Genomic DNA, 25,142 nt, shown 5'->3' with positions numbered 1-25,142 from the left:
TATCCGTTAAGCGTGTTGTTGAAGCCACTCTTAGCCCCTAAAGCCCTCTCTAGAGGTTCTCCTTCACAATGGCTCCTTGAAAGGGATCTGGCCGGCCTTGTAGACGGAACTACTCAAACTCCTGAAAGCTTCTTAAGAGTAGTCTCACAGTGCCCGAGGCCTGTCACCTAAATAGTGCTTTTCTATTTTGAAGAGGTTAGTGAGTTTTGATTCCATCCCAGAAACGGCGTTGTCCAACAACTGTGCATTCTAGAGTGTTCAGACCTGCTTCACTTCATTGGTAGGAGCAGGCCTACGCACAACCAGCCACAATCAGGAGCACTCAAATCTACAATGTACCTATAACACCCCCCCCTACACACTCACACACACGCTCTCTCTCACACACACACACACACACAAACACACACACACACACACACACACACACGTCCCCTCTCCTTTGACCTTGCCCCCTGATTTGTCTCTTAATCCATCCTAGACTCGACCTCCCTTCTCTCCCCCCCACCCCCACCCCCACCCCCCCTCTCCTAAAATAAGCACTGCTGCCGCTGCTGATGCCGGCGAGTTAATCTGGAGTAGAGTGATGCTCCCCTGGGGCCAGAGTACTGCGAAAGCTTCAACCAGCTGTTTTGATTTCCCACTCGCCCGGCCCTGTCCTGTCTCGTGGTCAGCGCAGATGGAACCTGGACAGTGCCCATCTGGCACACCTCGCCAGTTTTTTGGAATCGTGGCTGTGTTCTGAACTGCCTCCACTGCGCCATCAGTGTACTGTATGCATGTTGTGTGTCTGGTCAGGATGCAGGAAGTAGGATGAGTGTTCCAAGCATCACTTTGAAGTGTGTGTGAGTGAGTCTGAACTTGTTGACTTGTTGATTGTGTATGTATTTGTGTAAACTCAGCGCAAAAAAAAGACAATATGAGGTCATCCTGGTCAGCTCTTAAAGTTGTCCTGACGATCTAACCCTCTGAAAACACTTTCAATTCATGTTTTTCCTCCTCGTCATTCCGAGTGAGCATTTTTTCAGAGCCTATTGCTTTGTGAGAATGCCGTGCTGGTTTGAACGGAGGTGGTAAACACTGCCTGAATAGGTGAGGCATGAGAAGCAGGACAAAAGCGCACATGTGTCGTCTAGGTGACCGCCACTGAACGGCCCCTGCTGTTGGCCAGCTGGTAGTAGCCAGAATCATGAACGTCACCGCCACCATGCTGGGCTTGCGTCACCACATGCCCACTGCCATTACTTCAGCTACTGATTCCATAAACTTCTCCAAAAAGTATCACCTCCCTCCCCTCCCCTCTTAAAAGGAAATCAAGACCGTATGTGCATCTTAGTCTTTTTTGGGTGAAGTATCCTTGACAATCTGGTGTTGTAATCAGGATGAGTGACTGGCAGAAGACTGTTGCCAGGGTTACCAGCACCAGTACTTAAGGTTCCATGAATATCTCCAAAAAGTATCATTGACATTCCCTGTTACTATGGCTACATAATTCATACATTAGCAAAGAAATAGAAGGAATATGTCTCTCCCCCTCCACCCTAATAGTTAGTTTAACTTCCCCAAGGTGCACGTTGTGCATGTTGTAATCAGGATGGATGACACGTAGAAGACTGTGTGTTCTGCTTTCTCATGACGAGCTGTAAACACTAGTGTAAAAGGCAGCTCTGCAGCAGCAGTCTGCTAGAGGCGGTTGATACGCTAATTTCACATCTCCGTACACTTCCCTGTTTTCATAGTAACAGGAGCCCTTTTGAACATCATTGAATGCCATGTCAGGGGTCATGACTCAAGATTCTTTGCTCAGAACCTCCTTCACAGATGAAGAGGACCTGATGATGGTTCATCCGCCCTGTAATGTTTATCTGTACACCCTCTCGGCAATCTTTAGCGTCCGTGATACAGGTTTCAGCTTGCTGCAATCTCCCACAGAGGGACCTGACTGTGTCAGACCGCATGTAGCCAAACCCTCACAGCTTCACAGGCTTGGGTCCCAGTGTCCCCATATTTCTATGCGCAAGGTTTCGACCGGTGGCCTCCTTGAGTTGAGATCAAATGAAGCGCATGTGAAGTCAGTGGGTGGTATGAATAGTTAATGACATTTGCAGGATATTTTTCTTCTGGTTTGGCATGCTCTTCTGTCCCCATAGAGAAGCACCTAATGGCGTCTGACCCACGGACAGAAGAGAAGAGCAAGTTGCTGCAGAGGGAGGGAAGGATGAGAAGCAGCCATTTTGGCATAGCAGGATATACAGACATTTTAGACAAGCTACAAAACACATTAAAGTTGTCCGTCATAATCCTTTCCCCCCAACCAGGTCAGATTGCTCAAACAGAGTCCTGTAACCTGACAATTTTTTCGGTCAGACAGGGAGTGTACACTATTCTAGGGAATTTGATGAAGTATGACAAGGTTTTCCTGTTATCTGTGGGTATGTCTCCTGACTATGAAACATTATCAAGTGGACACATGGTTACTATAAGCAACGAGAGCCCAAGGTTAGAGTTGGAGCTCTGAGTAAGAGTTACAGTAAATTGAATTTGCAGTGTTGAGGTGTGGCAAGAGCTGGTAATGAGCAGCTGTGACTAAAACACTTCATGAGAAAGCCTGGATGACCTTTCCTCTTAAGAACAATGGCTTAGCATTTTTTTGCAATGCTGCTGGGAGATCACACAACCGGTTCCTAGTGTGATGGGAATGGTGGTTATTTGGGTGGGGTTTGAGTGGCTTATTTGGATGGTCATCATGACCAATATCCTGCTGATTATTTTAAGATCTTGAGGTTAAAAAAAATGTTGCCTAATTTCAGTGTTGAAAGTGCCTGAACGACATCGATCAGAAACATTGCTGCACAGCACTGCCTAAAAACGTCCCCTTTGTATAATTACCCTTGCAATTATATTTTATCCGGAAGAATATGTGTCAGTCTTTAGAAATGCCAGTGAAAAGGGGCCCAGTTCTGTTTTTGTGGCATCACAGTTTTTTTGTCCATTTTTGTCTGTAGTGTATATTGTCGCTGTCTTTTTGGCTTTGTTCAGGCTAATCTGTTTGGTTCCTGGTCTTGTTCTTGGTGTAGTGCACAGCCTGCGGCCCCTGCTGACGGTCTGCTTCACCTCGGGAGACATCAACCTGATGAATAACTATGACGACCTCTCCCCCATACACATCCGCTCAGGTCTAAAAGGTGAGGACTCCTGCAGTAACTGACTGGTATGCAGTTTGAAACATGGACATAATTTATCACAGTGCATATTTATCCGTCCTAAATTTTATTCATGATGGATCTTGAAAAGTCTTAAACATGACTTTGAAAATGGCAGAAACCCTGTGTATGAGTATTATCCCACTTAATGTGTGTGTGTGTGCTCTCTTGCAGATGTCGTGGTACAGTGGTGCTCTCAAGGTGACCTGCTGGCTGTGGCTGGGATGGAAAGACACGTCGTGTCGTCTTCTGACCCTGCCTGCGCTCCCTCGGCAAGGAACGCCACTGTCAAATTCTACAACGTCCGCGGGGAGCACATATACACCCTGGACACACCTGCACAGGTGAATGAATCTCATGTGTGTTACGAAAGGGATAATGTATAGAACGCCAGTCATTATCGGAAAATAAGTACCGTCTGGGCGAACAGGACCCTGACGCGAAGCCGAGGGGTCTTGTTTTGCCCTGAAGGTACTTATTTTCCGATAATAACCGGCGTTCTATACACCATCACGCTTATTATACGGCTACTTGCCAATAAGAGAAAAGGGAAACAGAAGTTTATATAAAAAGTCAATAAATAACTGTTTCTGTTACCGATCTACTTGCGGAGTGAACCTGTTGCCATTGGCAGCGGCCATTATACTTTCGGAGCGGTCATTATACAATAATAACTGACCTCAGAACGTTGGGGAGGCCCATTCAAAGTGAATGGGAGCTCCCTCAGCATTCCAGAGAGCCATAAAATAAAGCAAAATGAAGAAAAAATGAAGCAAGTAATAACTAGTGTTATTCCACTGCTCGGTTGAATTCCCCATTGTCCTGCGTTCTATAAGGTGTGCATTAACTTTAGATACACGCACGGCTATGAAGTAGTTCCAATTTGTTGGCCGTATCACACTTGAATATTAATTCGCCAAACTCGTTGTGAAGTTTAAATGCACTGTCACGTTACATACAAGCTGTAAAATACAGACGTTCAGATCATAGTAACATTAAGCATATGACGGAGGTGGCAGTAGGCTAAGAAAAATAGCAATCTTTCAGAGTTAACGTTCATCAGAATCCTGGGATATGCCAGCTTGACAACGGGAGATTTAGAGGATGTACATATGTATGTATGTATGTATGTGTGTGAGTTCATGTATATGTGTTTTTGTTTGTTTGCGATCAGCGTCCCATCACCACGCTGTGCTGGGGCCACCGTGACTCGCGGCTGTTCCTGGCGTGCGGGCCCGCGCTGTACGTGGTGCGCGTGGAGCACCGCGTGGCCAACCTGCAGCTGCTGTGCCAGCAGGGCATCGCCAGCGCCGTGCGCGAGGAGAAGGACGTGGCCAAGCTCACCATGCCCTCCCGCCTCGGCACCTATGTCACCACCGCCTTCGCACCCACCATCAAGGTACAGTACGTGTGGGAGAGAGGGATGGATGGCTGGAGGGTGTCTGTCACTGGTTACAGCCTCTTCCTGCATCATTAATGTATATGTCAATTGCAATTAGCCCATTTCACAAGATGTCGCCACTGTGTAAACTAACTTCCTCTGGAACAGCTCAGTCTACAGGAAAGACAGAAACAGGAAGATGTTTTACCCTGCCAATTAAGGCATCATTAACATCAACTAGGCCAGACACCTGTCACAGACACACTGTGAAATGGGCTAATTGCAAAGGAAATCCTTAAAAGGGCTTCCATTATCTATTACATAGAACACCTTCTTTCAGCTATATTATGACTTGGTGTCATGGCGGCGCATGTAGTTTTAGTGATGGCTCAGTGCTTTCCCTGTCTCTATTGTACAAAAAACTTCCTCAATAGATGTATGGCTCTTTACAAGGACTGCGCTTAATTTCGTTGTATCTGTTACAATGACGAATCAAGATGTTCTATTCTATATTCTATATTTTAACAAAGGATAATCTAACGAGATTTATTCAGTAGCGCAGCAATTGAGTTCACTTTCCCATGCACTTGTTCAGTCATGCACTGAAGTTCACGTGGCGCATGATGCTTTTCCCCTCAGCCCCCCATCCCCGATCCCAACAACATGCGGGACTTTGTCAGCTACCCCACCTCCGGGAACGAGCGGCTGCACTGCACCATGAAGCGCACGGAGGACAACCCTGAGGTGGGGGGGCCCTGCTACACCCTCTACCTGGAGTACCTGGGCGGCCTCGTGCCCATCCTCAAGGGCCGCAGAATCAGCAAACTCCGTCCGGAGTTCGTCATCATGGACCCCAAGACCGATGGGAAGGCCGGTGGGTGTTGTGTGGAACTTGGGTGCAAGAGAGGTCAGAATAAAGTGGGAACGCTTCACTATTTCTTTTTTATCTACTTATGCAATGAAATTCCATTTTCTAATCTAGTGATTTAATGAAAGTTGTCTTTTAAAATGAGTAAGATTAGTCTGAGGTGACTATGATAGGAATAATATCATGGAAATAAATTGATGAAAGACAAATCAAGGTTGAGTTGCTATCTTTACCATGGCAGTGGTTTGACATTGGCTCTGTGCTCTTTCATTCAGATGAAGTCTACGGAAACACTTTGATCTCCTCCATGATTGACAGCTGCAACTGTTCTGACTCCAGTGACATTGAGCTTAGTGATGACTGGGTGGGCAAGAAATCACCAAAGATATCCAGGGGAAGCAAGTCACCCAAACTACCGCGGTACTAAAGTCTCTTCTGTCTGTTTACTCAGACCTCTGCTCCTTTCCCCACCCCACATTTTCAGATAAAGGCAGTGTGAAGAACAAGCTAAAATCATGCAATTGTGCATCGGTTGCAAATTATGCAAAAGAAATTGTGATTTTCTGTGTGATTTTCTTAAAACCTTTTCCAACCTTCATTTTGTTATTTCATTTCAAATTGTTATGTTTGGTATGTATGTTGAACTTTTATGTTGTAGCACTAGCAGTAGTAGGTATTCTGCATGCCTGTTACAACCTTGATTTCAACCTCTTTTTCCATCTACTACCTTCTCTGTAGAGACTTAGTGTGTCCCTTTACCAACAGGATCAATATAGATCCCCGAAAGTCCCCAAAGCTCTCCCGTGCCACACAGGAAATATCTCGATCGCCACGGTTACCAATCCGGAAACCCTCCATTGGTTCGCCGAGCCTGACCCGCAGAGAGTTTCCACTTGATGACATCACACAGGTAGCTGTAGCTGTGAATGGACTTTGTTACCTCAGTGTCTCAGCTTACAGGCAGATTTAATTTTCGTTATTGACATGTGGTTCTAGAGCAATAGCAAAATATTTGTTTGGAAGTGTTTTTGACCTGTTGACCTGTTGTTATTCTTTGTTTCTTCAGCATAATTACCTTGCTCAGGTGACATCTAATATATGGGGAACCAAGTTCAAAATTGTTGGGCTTGCCACTTTCTTGCCAACAAATCTTGGCGCAGGTAAAATTCCTACCAAAGAGCGATGCTGTTTGTTACAAATCTTTAGTACATCAGTTACCTTTGTTTGGAATCATAACAATGTGTTTTCTTCTTCTTCTTCTGTGGTTTTGTCACCCTGTCCTGGTCCACAGTCATCTACAAGACAAGCCTGCTTCATCTTCAACCCCGTCAAATGACCATCTACCTGCCTGAGGTGAGAAAGATCTCCATGGACTACATCAATCTGCCAGTGTTCAGCCCCAACGTCTTCAGCGAGGATGAGGATGACCTCCCTGTCACTGGGCCCTCAGGAGTGGCTGACGACAACCCTCCTTGCACTGTTAATATCCCCATTGCCCCCATTCACAGCCCTGCTCAAGCCATGTCTCCAACCCAAAGCATTGGGTTGGTTCAGTCACTCTTAGCCAATCAGAATGTCCAGTTGGACATCCTGACTAATCCCATGGCCACTGCAGCAGCAGCGGCAGCCGTGGCGGCAGCTGCAGCAGCATCTGATCAAGGCCAGGATTCTGTGCTGACGGCTCAGTACACTGTCCCCACCAGATACTCCAGCCCTGGTCAGGTGATCTTTGGAGGACTGGAGGTCGGAAGGCTTCTGGTCGGTTCAGCGTTGTCTCAGCAGCAGCAGCTACAGCTACAACAACAACAACAACAGCAGCAGCAGCAGCAGCAACAACAGCAGCATCATCAACTTCAACCACATCAAATTCAACAACTTCAGCAGCTACAGCAACAACAGCAGCAGCAGCAACAACAACAGCAGCAACAACAGCAGCAGCAGCAACATCAACAATTACAGCAGCAACTGCAGCAGCAACAGCAGCACCAACAACAGATGCTTCAGCATCAACAAATGCAGCAGCATCTCCATCAAATGCAACAGCAGCAGCAGATTCAACAGCAACAACAGATACAGCAATTACAGCAGCTGCAACAGCATCAACAACAACTGCAACAGCATCAACAGATGCAGCAGCAACAACTGCAGCAACATCAGCAGCAGATTCAGCAGCAACAACTGCAGCAGCAGATACAACAACAAATGCAACAACAGCAGCAGCAACAACATCAACTACAGCAGCAGCATCAACAGATGCAGCAACAGCATCAGCAGCTACAACAACAGCAACAGATTCAGCAGCAGCTACAGCAGCAGCATCAGCAGCAGCATCAGCAGCAGCACCAACAACAGATACAACAGCAGCTCCAGCAACAACAGCAGCTGCAGCAGCACCCCATTCAGATCCAGATCCCACCTAACCCCCTACCTCAGGGCCAGTCTCCCGGTCCACTCCTTCAGCTCCAACAGGCTACGCTGCAGGTGCCTCACTCTCCCAGCGACCACGGAGCTGTCGAACGAGTAGAGCACGAGCACCTGCTGAAGATCAAACCCACGCGCTCCACTCCTCAGCTGGCTGAAGGTGACGCTGTGGTCTTCAGTGCTCCCCTGGAGCTCAGCAAAATGAACCCGCCTCCCCCTTACCCCGGGACGGTGGCGGCTGCAGCCGCAGCCGCTGCTTCGGCCGCCTCGGCTGCCGGATCGGCCGTCTCTGGCGGGGCAGGGGGGGTGAGTGGAACGCCGCCCCCAGTGGACTTGTGCCTGAAGAAAGGGGAGTTCACGCTCTACCCTCCCGGGGCCCAGGGGGTGCAGTACCCGACGCCGTTGGGCTACGAGAGGATCACAACGTTTGACAGCAGCGGAAACGTAGAGGAGGTTTGCCGCCCGCGCACACGGCTCGTCTGCAACCAAAATGTTTACACTCTGCAGGGCCCCGGAAGCTCTGCCACCCTCAGGGTCACCTCTTCCTCCGCTTCGGCCGCCGCCGCGTCTGCCGACGGCAAGAAAGTGCAACTCCCGTACGCATCCGCCACCCTCAATCGCCTCACTGTGCCCAGATACTCCATACCGAGCGGAGACCCACCCCCTTACCCAGATACGGCGAATCAAACTAACTCAGGGCGGACCCCGGGCCAGAGGCTCGACAGCAGCCTCATCCATGCCACCTTGCGGCGGAACAGCCGTGAGGCTGCACTCAAAGTGTCCCAGATGTTGGATCCTCAGCGCACTCTCCCCACCAAAGCAAAAGCTAGCAGCGCACTCTCAGCCACTTACCAGCAACGCGTACCCACGGCGCTTTACACGTGTAGCCAGTGCAGCAGTAACAATAATGTGAGTGGGGCCGCCGGTAGTAGCAACGGAATTGCTGGCGGCACAATCATTCGACAGGACTTTCCGCCGACAGGAAGTGGTGCGCCACACAGCACCGTCATAGTGCATTCGAACAGCGCATCGCCTCTCCCTTCTCAGTCGTCTTACAACCTGCTGAGTTTGGATGGGAGTAGCAGTGGTGGCGGTGCCACGGGTGGTGGGGGTGGCGTTGGTCGAGACAGGGCGGACTACGTGAACACTGCCTTCACGGAGGACGAGGCACTGAGTCAGTCCCTGAGGCACCTGGCGGTGGGCACCGAAGTGGGCACGCTGACTGTCAAACGCCCGCCCCCATACCAGTGGGACCCGTCGGCCACCGAGGAGATCTGGATCCCTCAGGAGCGGACCGCCACCCTGGCACCTTCGCCTGGCCCGCCGGGCTCGCATAAGCCACCGCCCCTCATTCTCAGCCCTGCCCAACACCTTGACGTGTCGCGGGTGCCCTTCGTCCTCTCCCCCAAGTCTCCCACCTCCCCAAATGCCGCCTCTTTCCAGTTGGCCGGGGGATATCCGATCTCTTTGCCCTACTCGACAGCTACAGGTTACAGTGGGGCTCAGCTTCAGGCCATGCAGGCGTCCCCACGGCCTTGCTCCCCCAAAGAAGTGGTAGCCCCCGTGCCCTTTGCCCAGCAAGACCCACCACTGGTGTTGTCACCAGGCTATGCACAAAATCTTGCCAGTCTGGCCTGCTGCCCGCTACCCCCGATGTATCCCAGCGCAAACGCTTGCGCAGGAGTCCCCATGACCCCCATTGCCTTGCACCCATGGGGCACCTACAACCCATGCCCACCCATGTCGAGCCCAGCAGGGACCCTCCCTCCAAAGACCTCTCATATGGTAATGGAGAAGCAGGTTCTCTCCCCTCCTCCACCGCCACCCCCACCCCAAACCGCCGACCTTCAAGGGCACCTTGGATCCCCTGAGGCTTCTGCCGAGACTGGTGAAGGTTTCCAGGAGGTGCTGTCGCTCAACGAGAGCCCTGTGCCCCAGCGAGCTGACAAATTCGGCAAGAAGAGTCGCAAGAGGCTGGACAACGGTCGCACGGACGAGACAAACGTTCCTGCCATCACAGAAGGAGGCAGCAAGTCCAAGAAAGATGGTGGCCGAGCCCTTGGCGACTTCAACTCCCTCATCTCAAGTCCCAGGCTGGGTGGGCGGGATAAAAAGAAGCCCAAGGGCCAAAAGGAGCAACTGAAGGCAAAGAAGCTGAGCAAAGCCACCACGAATGAGTTCCAGGACAGCTCGGAGAGCGAACCAGAGCTCTTCATCAGTGGCGACGAACTTCTGAACCAGAGCCAGAACAGCAAGAAGGGCTGGAAGACCAAGAGGAGCCTGAGAGCAGGGGCCTGCGAGCTGGATGAGATTAAGTGCCGCAAGGCCAACGAGAAGGAGGACCGCAGCCTGGGGAGCCAAGGCTTTGTGTACGTCATGGCCAACAAGCAGCCACTGTGGAACGAGGCCACACAGGTCTATCAGCTGGACTTTGGTGGGAGAGTCACTCAGGAGTCTGCAAAGAACTTTCAGATTGAGCTTGAGGGGAGACAGGTAAGACATTCTTATTTTAAAGAATATATTTAAATAAAATGATAATATAATAAATAATGTTTTCATCTACAAGGATCTTACGCAGAGCCAGCTTCAGCTTTGTTTCGTACTCATAGGCAGATGAGCACAAAAGATCCCTCTTCAGAAGGATTATACTTTTTTTTATTATGTACTTGATCTGTTTTTTTGTTGTTAATTCACTTTTGTGTCTCTGTACAGGTTATGCAGTTTGGAAGGATTGATGGAAATGCTTACATACTGGACTTTCAGTATCCGTTCTCTGCTGTGCAAGCTTTTGCAGTGGCCCTGGCCAACGTTACTCAGAGACTGAAGTGATCAGCTTGTCTCCCTCTCGCTGTGGTTTTATAAGCAGAGTTTCTGTTGTGGGACAGTTCTTAACTTGAGTTGAGTTTGATTAGCAATCGGTTACAATGTGTCCGAGGAAGCCCACCACAAGCAGCTCTGGAAAAGCCTCCACCAGAACAGGGGAAGCTGAAAACAGCGCCCCCTTGAGGGAGAGAGTGGCTCTTCAGACTGGCAGGAGATGTCTGCTAGTCTGGAGACAAGGAGCTCAGTGTTCTGCTGTTGTAATACAAACCAACACTCCTCTGGTTTACAGAGGCTAAGAGAAACGACACCCCTGTCCCCGAACAGACTGCCTTACATGAACTTTACTCTCTTGATGAAATGGTCACATCTCAGAGTTCTTTTTGTTCTGTGCTTGTGTCTGTCCAATTTTAAAAGTAAGCAACAGTAATACTTGAAACCTTTTTGCTTTCTGGAAAATGGCCATGATTTTCCAGACTATAGAGGTACTACTGGGCACTGAAATCAATTGCTGTAAGATGTGTAAGTGATATTGTGTGTAAGGAACAATACATTTACACAAGATATCTACATCTGTTGAACTCAGAGTAAGTGAGGGTTTGTCTCTTGAACTAGGTCATAAATCCCCTTTAGTCATTTGATTGGTTTTCCACTGGCGGTGCATTTTGTGATTTGTCAAATGAAAGATGGTCACTTGATTTAAAATGAGACTGAATGAGCTGTTATGAAATGTTCTGGTAGGTATGGTTTGGAAAAGGCAAAAAAAAAAAAAAAAACAACTGTGCAGCAATCACATTTCAGGGTGATTTTTCTTTGTTTGTTTGTTTGTTTGTTTGATTTGTTCCCCCTTTTTTTGTTTCACACCATATCTTTTACATAATACATGTTCATTTGTGGCCCCGTCTACGTTGGATAATATTATTTCTCTTAATTATTCTAACCTATATAACACACTTGTGTTCATCACTATCAGCATTATAATTGTAATTGTATATATTTATGTAGGCGTGTCAAACAATGTTGTTGTACCTTGTTTACGCCACCTTTGTAGATGTTTTGTTTTGGGCATCAGCTACTTCGACTGAAAATGGCACACCAAATCTGAGTATTCAAAATTCTCAAAAGTAAAATGAAAAATGGCGCATTATTAGCCATGACCCATCACTTCTATGAAGTGAGTTGTGCAGGTAAAGCTAATGCCTGGTTTAAGCAAGGTACAATGGATATTTTTCTATGTCTCATCAATGTCATTTCATGTGTATTTTTTTTTTTTTTAATTATAACAATATTTGTCATGAACGTCATGCATTACAATGTAGACCCCCTCATAGAAACAAGCTGTATGTGTCCAACACCCTGAAATAAGTGCTTCTTTGTGCAAGCACACTGACTGACAACTAGAGACATAGTAGCCTTATGTTCAGTGGAGGTGTTGAGTCAAGTGCATGAAGCCTCTGTGAAGGATCTTATAATCTGATTGCATATTTGTTGAGTAAGTCAAGTGGATGACTGGCATTGTGCTATGATATGTGCTAGCCTGCTGGTTACTACGAGCAGGTTTGAACTGACATGATGATGTGATAACCGTGAAAGGTTTCAGTATTATGAGCAGGTGACATGATTGGCCTGCTTTTGCACAGTGGGATTTCTGGTTTGTATACCATGACTCCACTGTGTGTGTGTGTGTATGTGTGTGTGTGCGTGTGCGCGTGTTTTGTTGTATGGATATAATTGTTGCCATCCGCATATGAAGTCTAGATTGCAATATATGATTCAGTTATTAGTACAGTTATTTTTACATTTTTGCTCTTTAATACCTCCAAACCTAAAAAAGTCTGTGTGCCAAAGCTTAATGCTGTTAGATGGGACCAGGTGACTGTCTCCTCTCTTCGTCGCTCTTGTACCGATTTGCTCGACTGGTCTAACCCCACCTCCACTTTTCAAATCTCACAGAGCAGTCATTGGGTTGAATTCTTCAGCTCTTACTTGTCTGTGGATTAAACCACAAGAGCTTGTTTAAATTTCTTTAAGATAATTCATGCATTCATTATGTGTATGAAGGTAATGATGGTGTCATATAAATGTAATACCAGGAAAATGTGTCTTTGGTGTGCATTAAATGGAAGCATGACTGTTATGAGAATGACAAAAAAAAAAAAGTGATTGAGTTGAGAAGCCAAAATGGAACACGCTCATAAATTCTTTTGTGTTATTTTTGTTTGTGCAATATTTTGAAAGATCCCATCTTTCCCCAACGTTAATGTTTCCCTGAGAAACTTGCACACATTTATTGTAGTGCAGGGTGTTGGTAAAATGAGATAGAGCATCATGCAGTGCTGGTTTGTAATTTTTTTTATTTATACTGAGGACATTTTACTCCTGTTGCTGTATATAAGTTATGTAGATGTTGCTGAGCATTTCTTTGTATTGAGAAGATTTGTTACTGTCGTGTTTGTAAAGGATGGATAGAGGTGCTGTGTTTTGGAATGGCTGTGGGCTACAGAAGGGAATGAGTTTGTATATGTTATAGAGTATAGTCAAGTGCAGTATAGGTCGCGTATCATGTCAGATGTGTTTGTGTACAGTTGTGAAGTCAACCGATTTCAATACAGATGAATCTGTTAAGTACATGTACTTCTCATTATCCTCCCATGCTAGATATGAGGTTTATTTGTCCAATGAGATGCACGTTTCTGTTTCTTTTTGTTTCCGTTCATCTGTTCACGCAAGGAGACATCACATTTTCCATTCTGATATGGTGTAACACTCGGTCTTCAGTATGTGCTAATTCCAACACTTGTTGTAAATCCACTTACAACAACTTTGAACCAGTGGAGAATGATCTTAAACTCCTGATGAATGGCTGAGATTAACTGTATGGGAAGGTGTAGCATTTTTTTGAAAACTGTTTAACTGAACAGATATGCTTTGTACACATAGATGTAGGCAAAGATAAAACAAACAAAAAAAGAAATACTTGAAAAAAAATGGGAGACTAATTTGGTGACTGAATGTTTTGTGGAAGGTAGCGAGGCATGCCATGTAAATTATTTTACACTGTATATGTCACTCATTTCAAAACTTTGTGCTGGTTTGGAAGAAATAAAATGGATGGATTGGCTTCTTGAGTAATGAATCAATTATGTTCCGGTTGACACTTATGTGTGTGTGTGTGTGTGTGTGGGGTGTGTGTGTGTGTGTGTGTGTGTGTGTGTGTGTGTGGGGTGTGTGTGTGTGTGTGTGTGTGTTTTGTATTACTTTTAATTGACTAATAATATCTAATCTTATAGGCCTATTAATGATCTTAATCATGCAATAACAATAGATGAAAATGCAATGTAAATTGCTACATGTAACAGAAATGGCAGTAAGAAGTACTTGATAATGAATGTTTTAATTAAACAGCCCGGTATGGGAATATACACTGTTTCTGAAAGTCATGATGAGGGTGGGGATAGTCCGAGCCAATCACCCGAGGGTAGCAAGAAGAGATGCAAGTGCTGCGATGCAATTGTTGCGACTTGTTTTCTTGAGGCAGCGTGTGATGTAGGCTAAATGTCCTAAACTACGTGGACAGTTGCCCAAATATATTTCTAAAAGTATGGACATGGAAGGCTGTTGTAATTGAAGCTTTTTTTTAGATTGATACAAATTTACGCTGCTTAGTGTATGAAATTAATGACGACATCAGCTGTGTACAAATAGCGGTCGTCTCTATCCAAGGTGCTGAAATCACGTGACACTCGCATCCAGTTCCCTGTCGACATGGATTGCTTCCATGCAAACCTAATGCACGAAGGCTGATGAATCAGTTAACTAGACTCGCTGCGAGATAGAGCCAGGCTTGTGTTTCACTTGTCATTGTAATCGTATTTATGGATAGTCATGGACACCGACTACACCAACTTTGAGAATCCGCTTTACAGCGACTTCAAATATTTCTGCAAGAAGATACAGGAGGCCTATAATGAACTAATGGAAGACATAACTCCGTACAGAGACGATCGGTTCTACAGGTAGGTCATATACGGGTGATGGATTAATTTGATGATCTCTCAGTGAAGCGAGATACACAGTAACCAACAAACGAGCGGAATTGGTCATGTCCCGCTGGGCTTGTAAGGAATAAATGGTCTATTATGTTAGCAAAATGTCATCTTCAGCAACCATGGCGATGTGGTCAACATGGCGGCACTAACGTTAGTTATTTTGTGAAATTACATGGAACCTAGTCCGTAGGTTATGTTGGCTGAGACTAGGCCAGTGTTTGCATACTACCTTACAACTGCAACCAAGTCTTCTCATTATGCTCTTAGCAACCTAGGCAAGAAGATGGTCTACATTTGTTGAGAAAGTATGATGTACTTGTGCATCTTTGAAAACTCGTAGCTCGACAGGTTTAGGCTATCACAATGGCTCATGATCGAGTCTTGACATTTTCAGTGCTTTTTCAGTTAGACAGTACCTCTGCGCGTAACTGGACTGTTCAGTCTGTATTAACCCTATATACACAGCCACATCGTGGTATCATCTGCATATTGTCACTTTTTTATTTGACCTCTAAGTCATCGTTTAATTTGTTTTGATTCATCGTTAAATAGTTAATAATCAATTGATGTATGGTGTTGACATGGTTTATTGAACGCACCCAGGGTTCTTCTCCTCCCTTTGCGAATATCACGTGACTTGGTCTCAGACCAGAATAATGACGTAGATATCGCTTAATTTGTCGCATAGTCTGATGTATACGGATGTGTCTAGAAGTGAATTGCAGCTGTCGAAAAAAAATAATTTCGCCCTACCGGCGAAGTTAACCAAATGGATATGTGAGTAAAAAGTATTTATTCTTACTCTGGGCCTTGTCTGGATAAACATGTAAGGCCTGTAAAGGCACAGCTGTTAACTTGCAGATGTGCTAACGTTGTGCTAAAGAAAACCTGCCTGTTGTGTGTGTGATCAGTGTTGAAAGAAAAGCAGGAAAAGTACTGTTCTTGTTAATTTCCTAACGTTAATGTTACCGTAATTGTGTAAAACCACTGCCAGCAGTTCAGTGATGCTTGTCGTTTATATTTCGCAACGAGGAGCTGGCTGTTAACGTTAGCTAGCTAGTCACAAAGTTACCGTCGGCGGTAACGTTAGCCAACAGGGTTCTTGAACGAGAAATTGAACAGCTGGTTAGCAGCTAATTTAGCGAAGCTAACGCAAACACAGAAAACGTCGCTAGTTGTTTTCGTGTTTCAGCAATGTAAGTCATCTCATATTTATGGATGCTAACGGTATCAGTAAAGCCAACGCATAATTGAAACCATGTCTAGATTATGCAGGTTGTGTTATTATTTTCTTGAGTTTGTGGTGTGTTTTCAAATGATCTAATACACTGTTGCCTCACTGACTGCATTTGTGTCCGCCTCTGTCTCTCCTGTTTCAGGCTCGCCCCCATGCGGCTATACACACTCTCTAAAAGACATTTCGTGTTGGTTTTCGTGTTTTTCTTGATATGCTTTGGACTCACGGTCTTCATAGGAATAGCAGGTAGGTGGTGTCAGATGTTTGTAACGCATCGTGCTACTCCGGAAGTAAGATTAATGTATGTGACGTGGGTATTTTAAGTGTAAAGTAGTTGGTGATATAAAATATGATTTTATACAATGTGGTTCAGAGCCAGTGTGTTAGATAGCCTCGTTAATGGTATATTTATTTGCCTTCATCAACCCCTTGTAGGCCCAAGAGTCATAGAAGAGACAGATTTCCTTACCAACGCAGTGACAAACGGTTCAAAGGTGAAATACACTCTTATATTTCAAGTCTGTAAGGGTGACTGTAAGTGTCATTGATCACAGAATGAGTGAGGAGTGTGTGATTTTGGATTTTGTTTTGCTGTAGGTGTGGAGGGGGGGAAATGACTGTTTAACATTCTAATGTCTCCTCTTTTAGACTGGGCAGTATAGTTTATATTCCCCACCACTGTCCACGTACAACCAACAGTTATGGCTAACCTGTGTCATCCAAGTGGCCCAGAGTGATGGTGAGTCCCCCAACACATTGTGATTGTTAATACATTTGGTGTATGATTGTGTGCACGAGCGCTGTATAATAAAATACATTTTCTTTCAGTCTGATGATGGCTCCACTGTTCACTCTTCTGTGTATTCTTTTGTTCTTCTGTTGTAGTGGCAGACTTTAAACAGCCTTTCCAGATCAATGTGCTGTTAAAAGGAGTCATGCAGGATGCCAGTGTGATGCATATCACTGATGACGTGCACCAGAGGTCACGTATGCTGCACTGTGCTGTGAGTGTGACTATATTATGACATGTATGACTCTGTAATGTAGGGCTGAAAGATTCATTTATGTTTTTAATTGAAATGGTAACCCATGCAATTAACTAATCACAAAGGCTGTAATTAATTGTACAGCTTGTAACTCGGTCCAAATAGTCACATCTTTGATGTTTTATATTCGTGTCGTCCGCCTCGTGTGACAGACATGCTGTGTATAAGCCGCATTGTGTACAAGGCGCAGGACAGTCTTTTATGCAAGTTAAAAGAAACCAATACCATATTAACTGTCCTTGTGTATTAACCTCATAGCTAAGGATATTTTGCCATATCAATGTAAAAGCAATAGCTAATAATTTGGATGTTACGGTACATTCCATATGAGTAATTTGAGTATGCTCCATATGAGTCATTTGAGTATGCTCCATATGAGTCATTTCAGTTATTATGGACTTGGAAAGTCTTGAGAATGTAGAGTGTGAACTGTATCAGTGTATCAGTTTGGAACAGTGGCACAGGTCCTTTGACACATACACTCTCTGTCTCTCTGTCTGTCTCTCTCTCTCTCTCACACACACGCGCGCGGTAGCCTATATAGACTACCCCTAGTAGACAGCTAAATATAAATGACGTAGGAGTTGCATTGTTAACTTCAACTCCTGGGAACAGTGTTGCTGCATGCTTAGGTTACAAGCTAATAAAAGAAAGGCAAACATTTGCACTTGCAGTGACTAAGCATAACACTTTCATCATCCCAGAATTATTAGGTACGAAAGAAACCCTTTTTGATGTATGATAAATTCATATTTTGTGGTGTTTCCTGAGGCATTTGCACAGCGTCGTCTAGTGTACCCCGTGATTTAGTGATGAATAATTAAGCAAGGTGTCTTAAAATACCTTCAAGCCCACATGAAGCAGTAACTCACTAATGCTCCCTTGTTTGCCTTTTCTAGCCACAGAGAGGTTGTGATGAGATCATAGTGATGCACCTGGGCTACCTGAATTATACTCAGTACCAGGTGAATGTGGCTCTAAAAGGCCTGGAGAACCTCACGTATGGCATCCGAGATGTCACATTTGTGGTAAGACCCGAGTCTGTTGATCGATCACTGTAATAGATACTTCATTATCTTACTTCATTATCTTACCATATCTGTGCTGACTGTCTACTGTACGACTAAAAATGAAAAGTAAAAAAAAAAAGACCCAAGTCTGCTCCTAAGAACACATTGTACTCTTGTAATCTTTTGTGTTACTTGTCAGCTGCCTTGTTTCTAGTTAAATTCTGTGTATTTTGTGTGTGGTTTTTGCTCTCTCACAGTGGAAGAGGTACAACCCCACCTTTTCACAAGTGGAAATCTGGTTTCGATTTGTGTTCGTTGTTTTGACCTTCATGGTAACGGTAAGGTTACAGGAGGACATAGTAGTTTAATACTAAAGTTAAAGTTAAAGTTAATAAGTTAAACATTGCTAACCCATCATATTGATATAGCAGAGAGAATATGTAGTTTGCACTTTTTTCTTGGTTTTAATGTCTATACCATTACTATACAGAACTTTCTGGAAGCCATACTCCATGTTACTATAGAGCTTTCTGGAAGCCGTTCTGTCCATGTTACTTATGTGGATATACAAAGTCAAACTGATAAACTATCAATCTAAAAGAAGCACTTGTTTTGGACTCTTGGTTCCACAGTGCATGTTTGCTCACTCTTTGAGGAAGTTCTCCATGAGGGATTGGGGAATTGAGCAGAAGTGGATGTCAATTCTACTGCCGTTGTTATTGCTCTATAATGGTGAGTCTGAATCTCTATTTAATTGAATGAGTCTAGCAGCTCAGTTTCTCTCTCTGTCTCAAAATGTTATTACAGCATATTTTAACAGTGTCTGTCACTATAATGAAACACCTATTTTTTCCCTCTTTGTCACTCTCTCCCGGTGTCACTCCCATGTTCCCCCATTTGTTTCTGTTGTGTGCCCCTTTTTGCTGAGGTCAGATCCCTTCTTCCCATTATCGTTCCTGGTGAACAGCTGGTTCCCTGGGACCCTGGATGCCTTTTTCCAGGCCCTATTCCTCTGTGCCCTGCTGCTCTTCTGGCTCTGTGTGTATCATGGCATACGTGTCCAGGTGGGTATTCTACCTGATCATCTCCTATCCTTGTATTATGTATTAAGCACGCCGTCAGATTACCTGTACCCTAAAACCCATCTCTAGACATTTTACCTTAAACCAATTGATCACAACAATTTCCAAACATTTTTTTGTTTTGTTTTGTTTCCTGAACATCAGCTGCACATAATAGTGACCAGTGCATTTGCCCTGCTTTCTTTATGTTCATCTTATTTGTTAAATGAATGTTTTGATTTAGATTTGTCTCTTCTCCTGTGGGCAAACTACAGTATAATCACCACCTATTTGTATTTGTTTTGTAGGGTGAGAGAAAGTGCCTGACATTTTACCTGCCCAAACTGCTTATTGTTGGGCTAATCTGGCTGTCAGCTGTAACACTGGGCATCTGGCAAACGTAAGTCTGTTTAAAATAATCCTTGTGCTTTGTGTATATTTGGTGGGAGCTATCAAAAGTGATTGCCTAAATGAAGGAAAAGATGACACTGAGATGCTTCTGTTTTACAGGGTGAATGAACTGCAGGATCCCACATACCAATACAAAGTCGATATTGTCAACTTCCAGGTAAAGCAAACCACCTGAATGGTAGGGGTGGGAATTGGCAAAAAAATTAAGATTCGATACTATTGCGATATTTGGGCCACAATTCGATAATATTGCGATTCTTAACATATTGCGATACACCAAGTATTGCAATTCGATTTTGCGATATATTGCTATTCATGTCTCTCATATTATTCTAAGTCATTACAAAAAATTAGGAAAATAACACTGTTCAACTTACTTTGCAATGGCATGGTGCATGTCAAGGTCCTTACTATTCACTTCTTGTTGAAAACCAAAATACACCCACCTTTTTCGATGTGAAAGTAGTGTAGAGTGTTGTGTACAACAGGTTGTGATTGTGAAGCCATTTTCATTAGGGCCCGAGCACCGAGGTGCGGCCACTGAAAGTGGCTGCACCGTAGGTGCAAGGCCCTATTGTTTTTGTACAGATTATTATTATTCTTTCTTCGTCTTAGCCCGTTTTAGGGCCCGAGCACCGAGGTGCGGCCACTGAAAGTGGCTGCACCGTAGGTGCAAGGCCCTATTGTTTTTGTACAGATTATTATTATTCTTTCTTCGTCTTAGCCCGTTTGGCCGTTTCACCAACTTGGCATGCTCCAAAACTCTTGTAATTTGGCAGGCATATGTAGAATTGCATTTGATACTGAGAGTGAGAGCCCTGGCCTAGGGTGTGGCTCAGGGGGTCTATAGCGCCACCTACCGCGCTGTCTGTTGTGGTTGACATGTGCATGCACGAAAATGAACCAAATTTGGTAGGCAGATGTGTTGTATAAATCTGAACAACTTTTACATTTACACTACATAGTGAATCTTAAACAAATTTGAGTTATGATTATGATTATGATTTTTGCACATCATGTATTTTGAAACACTTCTCCTAGACGGTTTATCGAAATCGTCATATGAGCAGTAAAAGGATCTTGAGGGGTTGCCCGAGAGGAATTGCGAACAGATTTTTGAATTTTCGAAGCATATCGAAATGGCGAAGGTTTGAATTATGGCGTCTTATTACGAAACAGGAAGTTGGTGTTATAAGCAGAAAAAAGGTTATAAATTGGATGTAATTTGGCAGCTACATGTGGAATTGCTTCTGCTAGTCAGGGACAGAGCTCTGGCCTAAGGTGTGGCTTAGGGACTCTATAGCGCCACCTAGTAGCACGTTATCTGTTGTGGTTGACACAAACATTCACGAAAATGAACCAAATTTGGTGGACTTATGTGTTATTGCTATCGCTAGTCAGAGACAGAGCTCTGGCCTAGGGTGTGGCTTAGGGACTCTATAGCGCCACCTAGTAGCACGTTATCTGTTGTGGTTGACACAAACATTCACGAAAATGAACCAAATTTGGTGGACTTATGTGTTATTGCTATCGCTAGTCAGAGACAGAGCTTTGGCCTAGGGTGTGGCTTAGGGACTCTATAGCGCCACCTAGTGCATTGTCTGTTGTGGTTGAAACATACATTCACAAAAATGAACCAAATTTGGTGGGCACATGTGTTATTGCCATCGCTATTCAGATACAGAGCTCTGGCTGAGGGTGTTGCTTAGGGACTCTATAGCGCCACCTAGCATGTTAGCCGTTTTGGGTTGACATTTACATTCACAAAAAATTCACAAGCTTGTGTGTTATTACTGCCGCTAGTGAAAAACAGCTCTGGCCTAGGGTGTGGCTTAGGGACTCTATAGCGCCACCTAGCGCGTTTTCTGTTGTGGTTGACACATACATTCAAGAAAATTGACCAAATTTGGTGGCCATGTGTGTTGCTCATGCACATGCCCACCAACACGCCTCATGTTGCTTTGTTAGATTCCGAAATGTCACAGGTCTCCGCACCGCAGGTGCTCGGGCCCGCCATCGCCGCTTGCGGCTATATTTTATTATTGCTGTTGAATGCACAATGAAGCACCACAACACGTGCCCCCCTTATAAGCGTAATAAGCTAATTTAATGTGATCAGAGTAGACCCTGAGTAAACTCGACTCAAATAAAAGTAAAATGGATAATTAAATTATATAATTAAGTATTGCGATACTTTGAGCTACAAGTATCGATTTAATTGTGTGCACAAAATATTGCGATACTGAACAGAATCGATTTTTTCCCCCACCACTACTGAATGGATATGTAGTGCTTTGACTTTCTCTGACCTTTTGATGTGTTTTGGTGTTTATTTTTAGGCATTAGCCACCTAGAAAATTTGTGTCCACTACATTGACTTAATTTCTGTACATTATCTTACAGGGTATGAAGATTTTCTTCCTGTTGGTCGTGGTCCTTTACGTTCTCTACCTGGTGTTTCTGGTGGTCAGGGCGTGCTCAGAGCTGAAGCACTTGCCTTACTCAGGTAGTTACCAGAGAGACTATAAAACATGGTTTATTCTGTGAACGCACACATACAAACTCACATTTAATGGCTCATCTTTATTCTCACAGATCTTCGTCTCAAGTTCCTGACTGCTCTGACATTTGTTGTGCTGATAATTAGGTACACTCTTGTTGTTTGTGTTTGTTCCTCTCTTCTGCCTGTTTGTGACTATTTATTCAGTAAAACAATTTCCTCCTGGTAAGAACAGCACTAAAGGTAGTTTGGGCTTGTCTGTGTTCTCTCCACCAGTATGGCCATACTCTACCTGAGGTTCGGAGCCAAAGCTCTGCAAGACAACTTTGTGGCTGAGCTGTCCACCCATTACCAGAACTATATCCTTTTTTATTTATGCTGTATGCGTGCCTCAAAATACAGGAGACATTTTTCTGTCAATATACACTACACTACTCTCAAAAAGTCAGGGATATTTGGCTTTTAGTTCAAATGTGTTGCCCTTTGTTTCAATAAATTGTTTGAGATGAGGAAATCACAGACTATTGCATGGCATGTTTTCACTTCAATTCCCTACTTTCATTATATAATACCACTGTAGCTTGAACTTTTTACATATTCCACACCTTTCACCCGAAAGCCAGATATCCCTAATTATTTGCAGTGTTTGTTGGTTGGGAAAACTTGATTTTGAACCACATTAGCGCTTTACCTGTCGATGTTTCTCATCGCCTCTATTGACATAACTTTTCTTACTCTGAATCTTGCTATAGCTAGTTTAGGAAATTGTCTCTTTATCCTTCCATTGTGTTCCTTAACACGTCCTGCACCCGCTGAGTTTTTATCCTTCTACGGCTTACTCAACTTTTATTTGTACACATTAGCCTTTGTGTACTCTCCATCCAAGAATGCCATGTATGGTGAGTAGTACTGACTCACTGAAAAGCATATGGTTGCATGTAAATTCATACGTCAGCCATCTGAATGCTTTCTTAAGAGGGTGTGTTTGTTCAATTGTTCGTTGTACTTCCAGACTCCCAGCTGAAGGATAACCCTGCATTTTCAATGTTGAATGACTCTGAAGATGAGATCATTTATGGGTAGGTATTTGCAATTTCAAGCATTTGAAGGATTTGAATAGGAATACATAGCCTAGCTCTCATAATGCAGTCTCAATTATGTGTTTCACTGTGTGCATGTCTGAGTGTTTACTATTTTATTTGTTTTGAAGGAGCGACTATGAAGAGATGCCACTTCAAAATGGCCGTGCCATCAAAGCCACTTCGAAGTACCAAGATGAAAGTGACAGTGACTGATCCATTCTGTGGTTTCTCATGATTTTTGACTATCTGACTGCACATTTGCAGAACCACACAGTGTAAATATAGTCTTTGAAAAGATTATAATATATAAATATATATTTTTAAACAAAGAAAACAAACAAGTTTTGTGTGAATGTAAGAAAAAACAAAAACAACAGCGTGCTTAAGGAGTTTTTCCCCCTCCTTGTGGTATTGACGGAATGTAAACTTACCACTTATTTTCCATTTATTGCTATCATGCTTACATGCGTTTTGATTTTACTTTTTAACGGTTTGCAACAGAAAGTGCTAAAAACTAACTTCAACACTATACTAAAATAAATCAATGGGTTGAAGGGTTCCAAAGTATGGGTAATGCTGATGGCAATTTAAATTCTCCCTTTCTGAACTCTCATGTTGCTAATGTAATGCATCTGAGCTCAAGAGGATGTCTCGCCATACTGTACATATGTGCCAAAGACACTTCCAGCAATCTATGTCAGTTACTTCTTCACGATACACATCAGTGTTTTTCCTTCTGTTTTTTTTTTTTTTTTTTCAGTTATGCCAGAATATCTAGTTAAATCTGGATGTAAATCTGAATTAACGTTTTGCCGGGAAGAACATTGTACGCCTATGATTCGGTGTAAAAGTTGATGTACGTTTTTGCCAATTCATTCCTTAATGTATGAGTTTAAACAGGCTTATCTGTTCTACTAGGCCCAGGGGCGGAGTGGGGCTACTTCAGACATGTCAAACCTTAAGTGGTCTGTACCCATCTCACAACCTGCATGTCAGGTCGTCGTTGTTCTATCTTACCACATTATTAGGCTACCAGGGCTATGGGGAGGAGGCCCAGGGAGTGAGGAAGGGTCTGCAATCGCAGTCCACAGACAAACAAATATCATGCACTTTTTAAGCTCACAGTAATCATTCTGGCCTCAAAATGTTACCGGCTGGCCAGGAATTCTCCCAATTCTCATTCTGCCATTAACTGGGCCTAATGTGCTCAAATGGTTGACCCCATTTTTTTTTTAAAATCTTGCCTGTGATGTCACATTCCAGATATGTATGCACTTTTGATTTGATGTTTTGTCCTTTTGTGTATATCAGGCTGTATGTGGGAATTCCTGCTTTTGCTGTAAGGTCTGTCTGCCCATTTCAGAGTTTTTAATGTTTTATCATGTATTTTTTATTTTCATATCAAGTCTAGTACACCATCAGAACTCATCAGTAACCGATGATGTTTATGAACACTGTTAATATGTTGTAAAGACTTAACCACCAAATATGTTGTTGTTTGTTACTCCATATACATTAACAGGGGTGTACTGGTAATGAAATTGGGCCCAGCGACTTCTCTGGTAACACCGGCTGGATAGCCTGCATTGAGGTATATAGGGGGGGGGGGAAACTTGATATAGTGTATCAATGGCTATCAGTTGCTGGAGCCCACCAGGATTTGTCCCTGTATACCAGATAGCCTGTACACCACTGTATACCGTTTATAATTCATTAGAAAATATAAATTCAGACGTTTTGGGGAAAAAATGAACGTGCCTTTCTTTTCATTTTGCACAGTATTAATCCTCCGATCTGTCTGTAAGGTTCTTGGTTGAAACGAAGAACACTCTTCGTTTGGCTGTTTACCCGTTTTACCTATGGGTATGAAGGCTGCTAGTTAGGTGACTTTAAGGAAATAAGGGATACTAATCATAGACTGAAAGGCATATTCTTACAGTTTGTAAAATAAAATCACTTGTAAATATAATTCTGTGATGTCAAGTAGTCATTAAAGTTCAATATTAAAAGCTTGCCTGACAAGGCTTATACTAGGGAGTGTGTGAACAAATCA

The 25,142-nt window shown here is 43.9% G+C and overlaps 2 protein-coding genes across 6 annotated transcripts in view; both read left to right on the top strand.

Annotated features, from left to right (window-relative positions):
- Nucleotides 1–13,814, top strand: part of tulp4a (TUB like protein 4a) — a 29,200-nt gene extending 15,386 nt beyond the window's left edge. Inside the window, exons 6-14 of one of the 4 annotated variants that reach the window (XM_062550629.1) lie at nt 3,078–3,185; nt 3,378–3,547; nt 4,378–4,602; nt 5,224–5,458; nt 5,728–5,872; nt 6,218–6,362; nt 6,519–6,612; nt 6,744–10,366; nt 10,586–13,814. In XM_062550629.1, coding sequence (XP_062406613.1) covers nt 3,078–3,185; nt 3,378–3,547; nt 4,378–4,602; nt 5,224–5,458; nt 5,728–5,872; nt 6,218–6,362; nt 6,519–6,612; nt 6,744–10,366; nt 10,586–10,702 — 4,862 coding nt within the window. In that variant the 3' untranslated portion in view covers nt 10,703–13,814. Of the gene's footprint in view, nt 1–3,077; nt 3,186–3,377; nt 3,548–4,377; nt 4,603–5,223; nt 5,492–5,727; nt 5,873–6,190; nt 6,363–6,518; nt 6,613–6,743; nt 10,367–10,585 lie in introns of all 4 variants that reach the window. The other 3 variants (XM_062550628.1, XM_062550627.1, XM_062550626.1) reach the window with 3 other exon arrangements.
- Nucleotides 13,815–14,488: 674 nt separating this feature from the next.
- Nucleotides 14,489–25,122, top strand: tmem181 (transmembrane protein 181). 2 transcript variants are annotated; one of them, XM_062550800.1, is made up of 16 exons: nt 14,489–14,709; nt 16,122–16,225; nt 16,415–16,473; nt 16,628–16,718; nt 16,865–16,983; nt 17,925–18,053; nt 18,293–18,373; nt 18,668–18,767; nt 18,969–19,099; nt 19,405–19,496; nt 19,607–19,664; nt 21,911–22,013; nt 22,103–22,154; nt 22,284–22,906; nt 23,020–23,086; nt 23,218–25,122. In XM_062550800.1, exons 1-14 carry the CDS (start codon nt 14,579–14,581, stop codon nt 22,471–22,473), a joined length of 1,440 nt encoding a protein of 479 aa, XP_062406784.1. In that variant the 5' UTR covers nt 14,489–14,578; the 3' UTR covers nt 22,474–22,906; nt 23,020–23,086; nt 23,218–25,122. The 2 variants fall into 2 exon arrangements, with proteins under 2 accessions (XP_062406784.1, XP_062406785.1); XM_062550801.1 differs by lacking the exon at nt 14,489–14,709 and adding an exon at nt 15,403–15,519.
- The last annotated feature ends 20 nt before the right edge of the window (nt 25,123–25,142 follow it).

The sequence above is a fragment of the Sardina pilchardus genome, chromosome 12, assembly GCF_963854185.1.
Source record: "Sardina pilchardus chromosome 12, fSarPil1.1, whole genome shotgun sequence".
In the NCBI taxonomy this organism is placed as follows: domain Eukaryota; kingdom Metazoa; phylum Chordata; class Actinopteri; order Clupeiformes; family Clupeidae; genus Sardina; species Sardina pilchardus.
The sequence above is the reverse complement of the archived record's forward strand: the minus strand, read 5'-3'. Positions and strand labels throughout refer to the sequence as shown.

What these genes read in the sequence shown, in the direction of transcription:
- tmem181 (XM_062550800.1), top strand. Translation starts at nt 14,579, where the DNA reads ATGGACACCGACTACACCAACTTTGAGAATCCGCTTTACAGCGACTTC. An exon ending in TCCGAGATGTCACATTTGTG is followed by an intron (nt 18,054 to 18,292) that starts GTAAGACCCGAG and finishes GCTCTCTCACAG; the next exon opens with TGGAAGAGGTACAACCCCAC. An exon ending in GAAGCACTTGCCTTACTCAG is followed by an intron (nt 22,014 to 22,102) that starts GTAGTTACCAGA and finishes TTATTCTCACAG; the next exon opens with ATCTTCGTCTCAAGTTCCTG.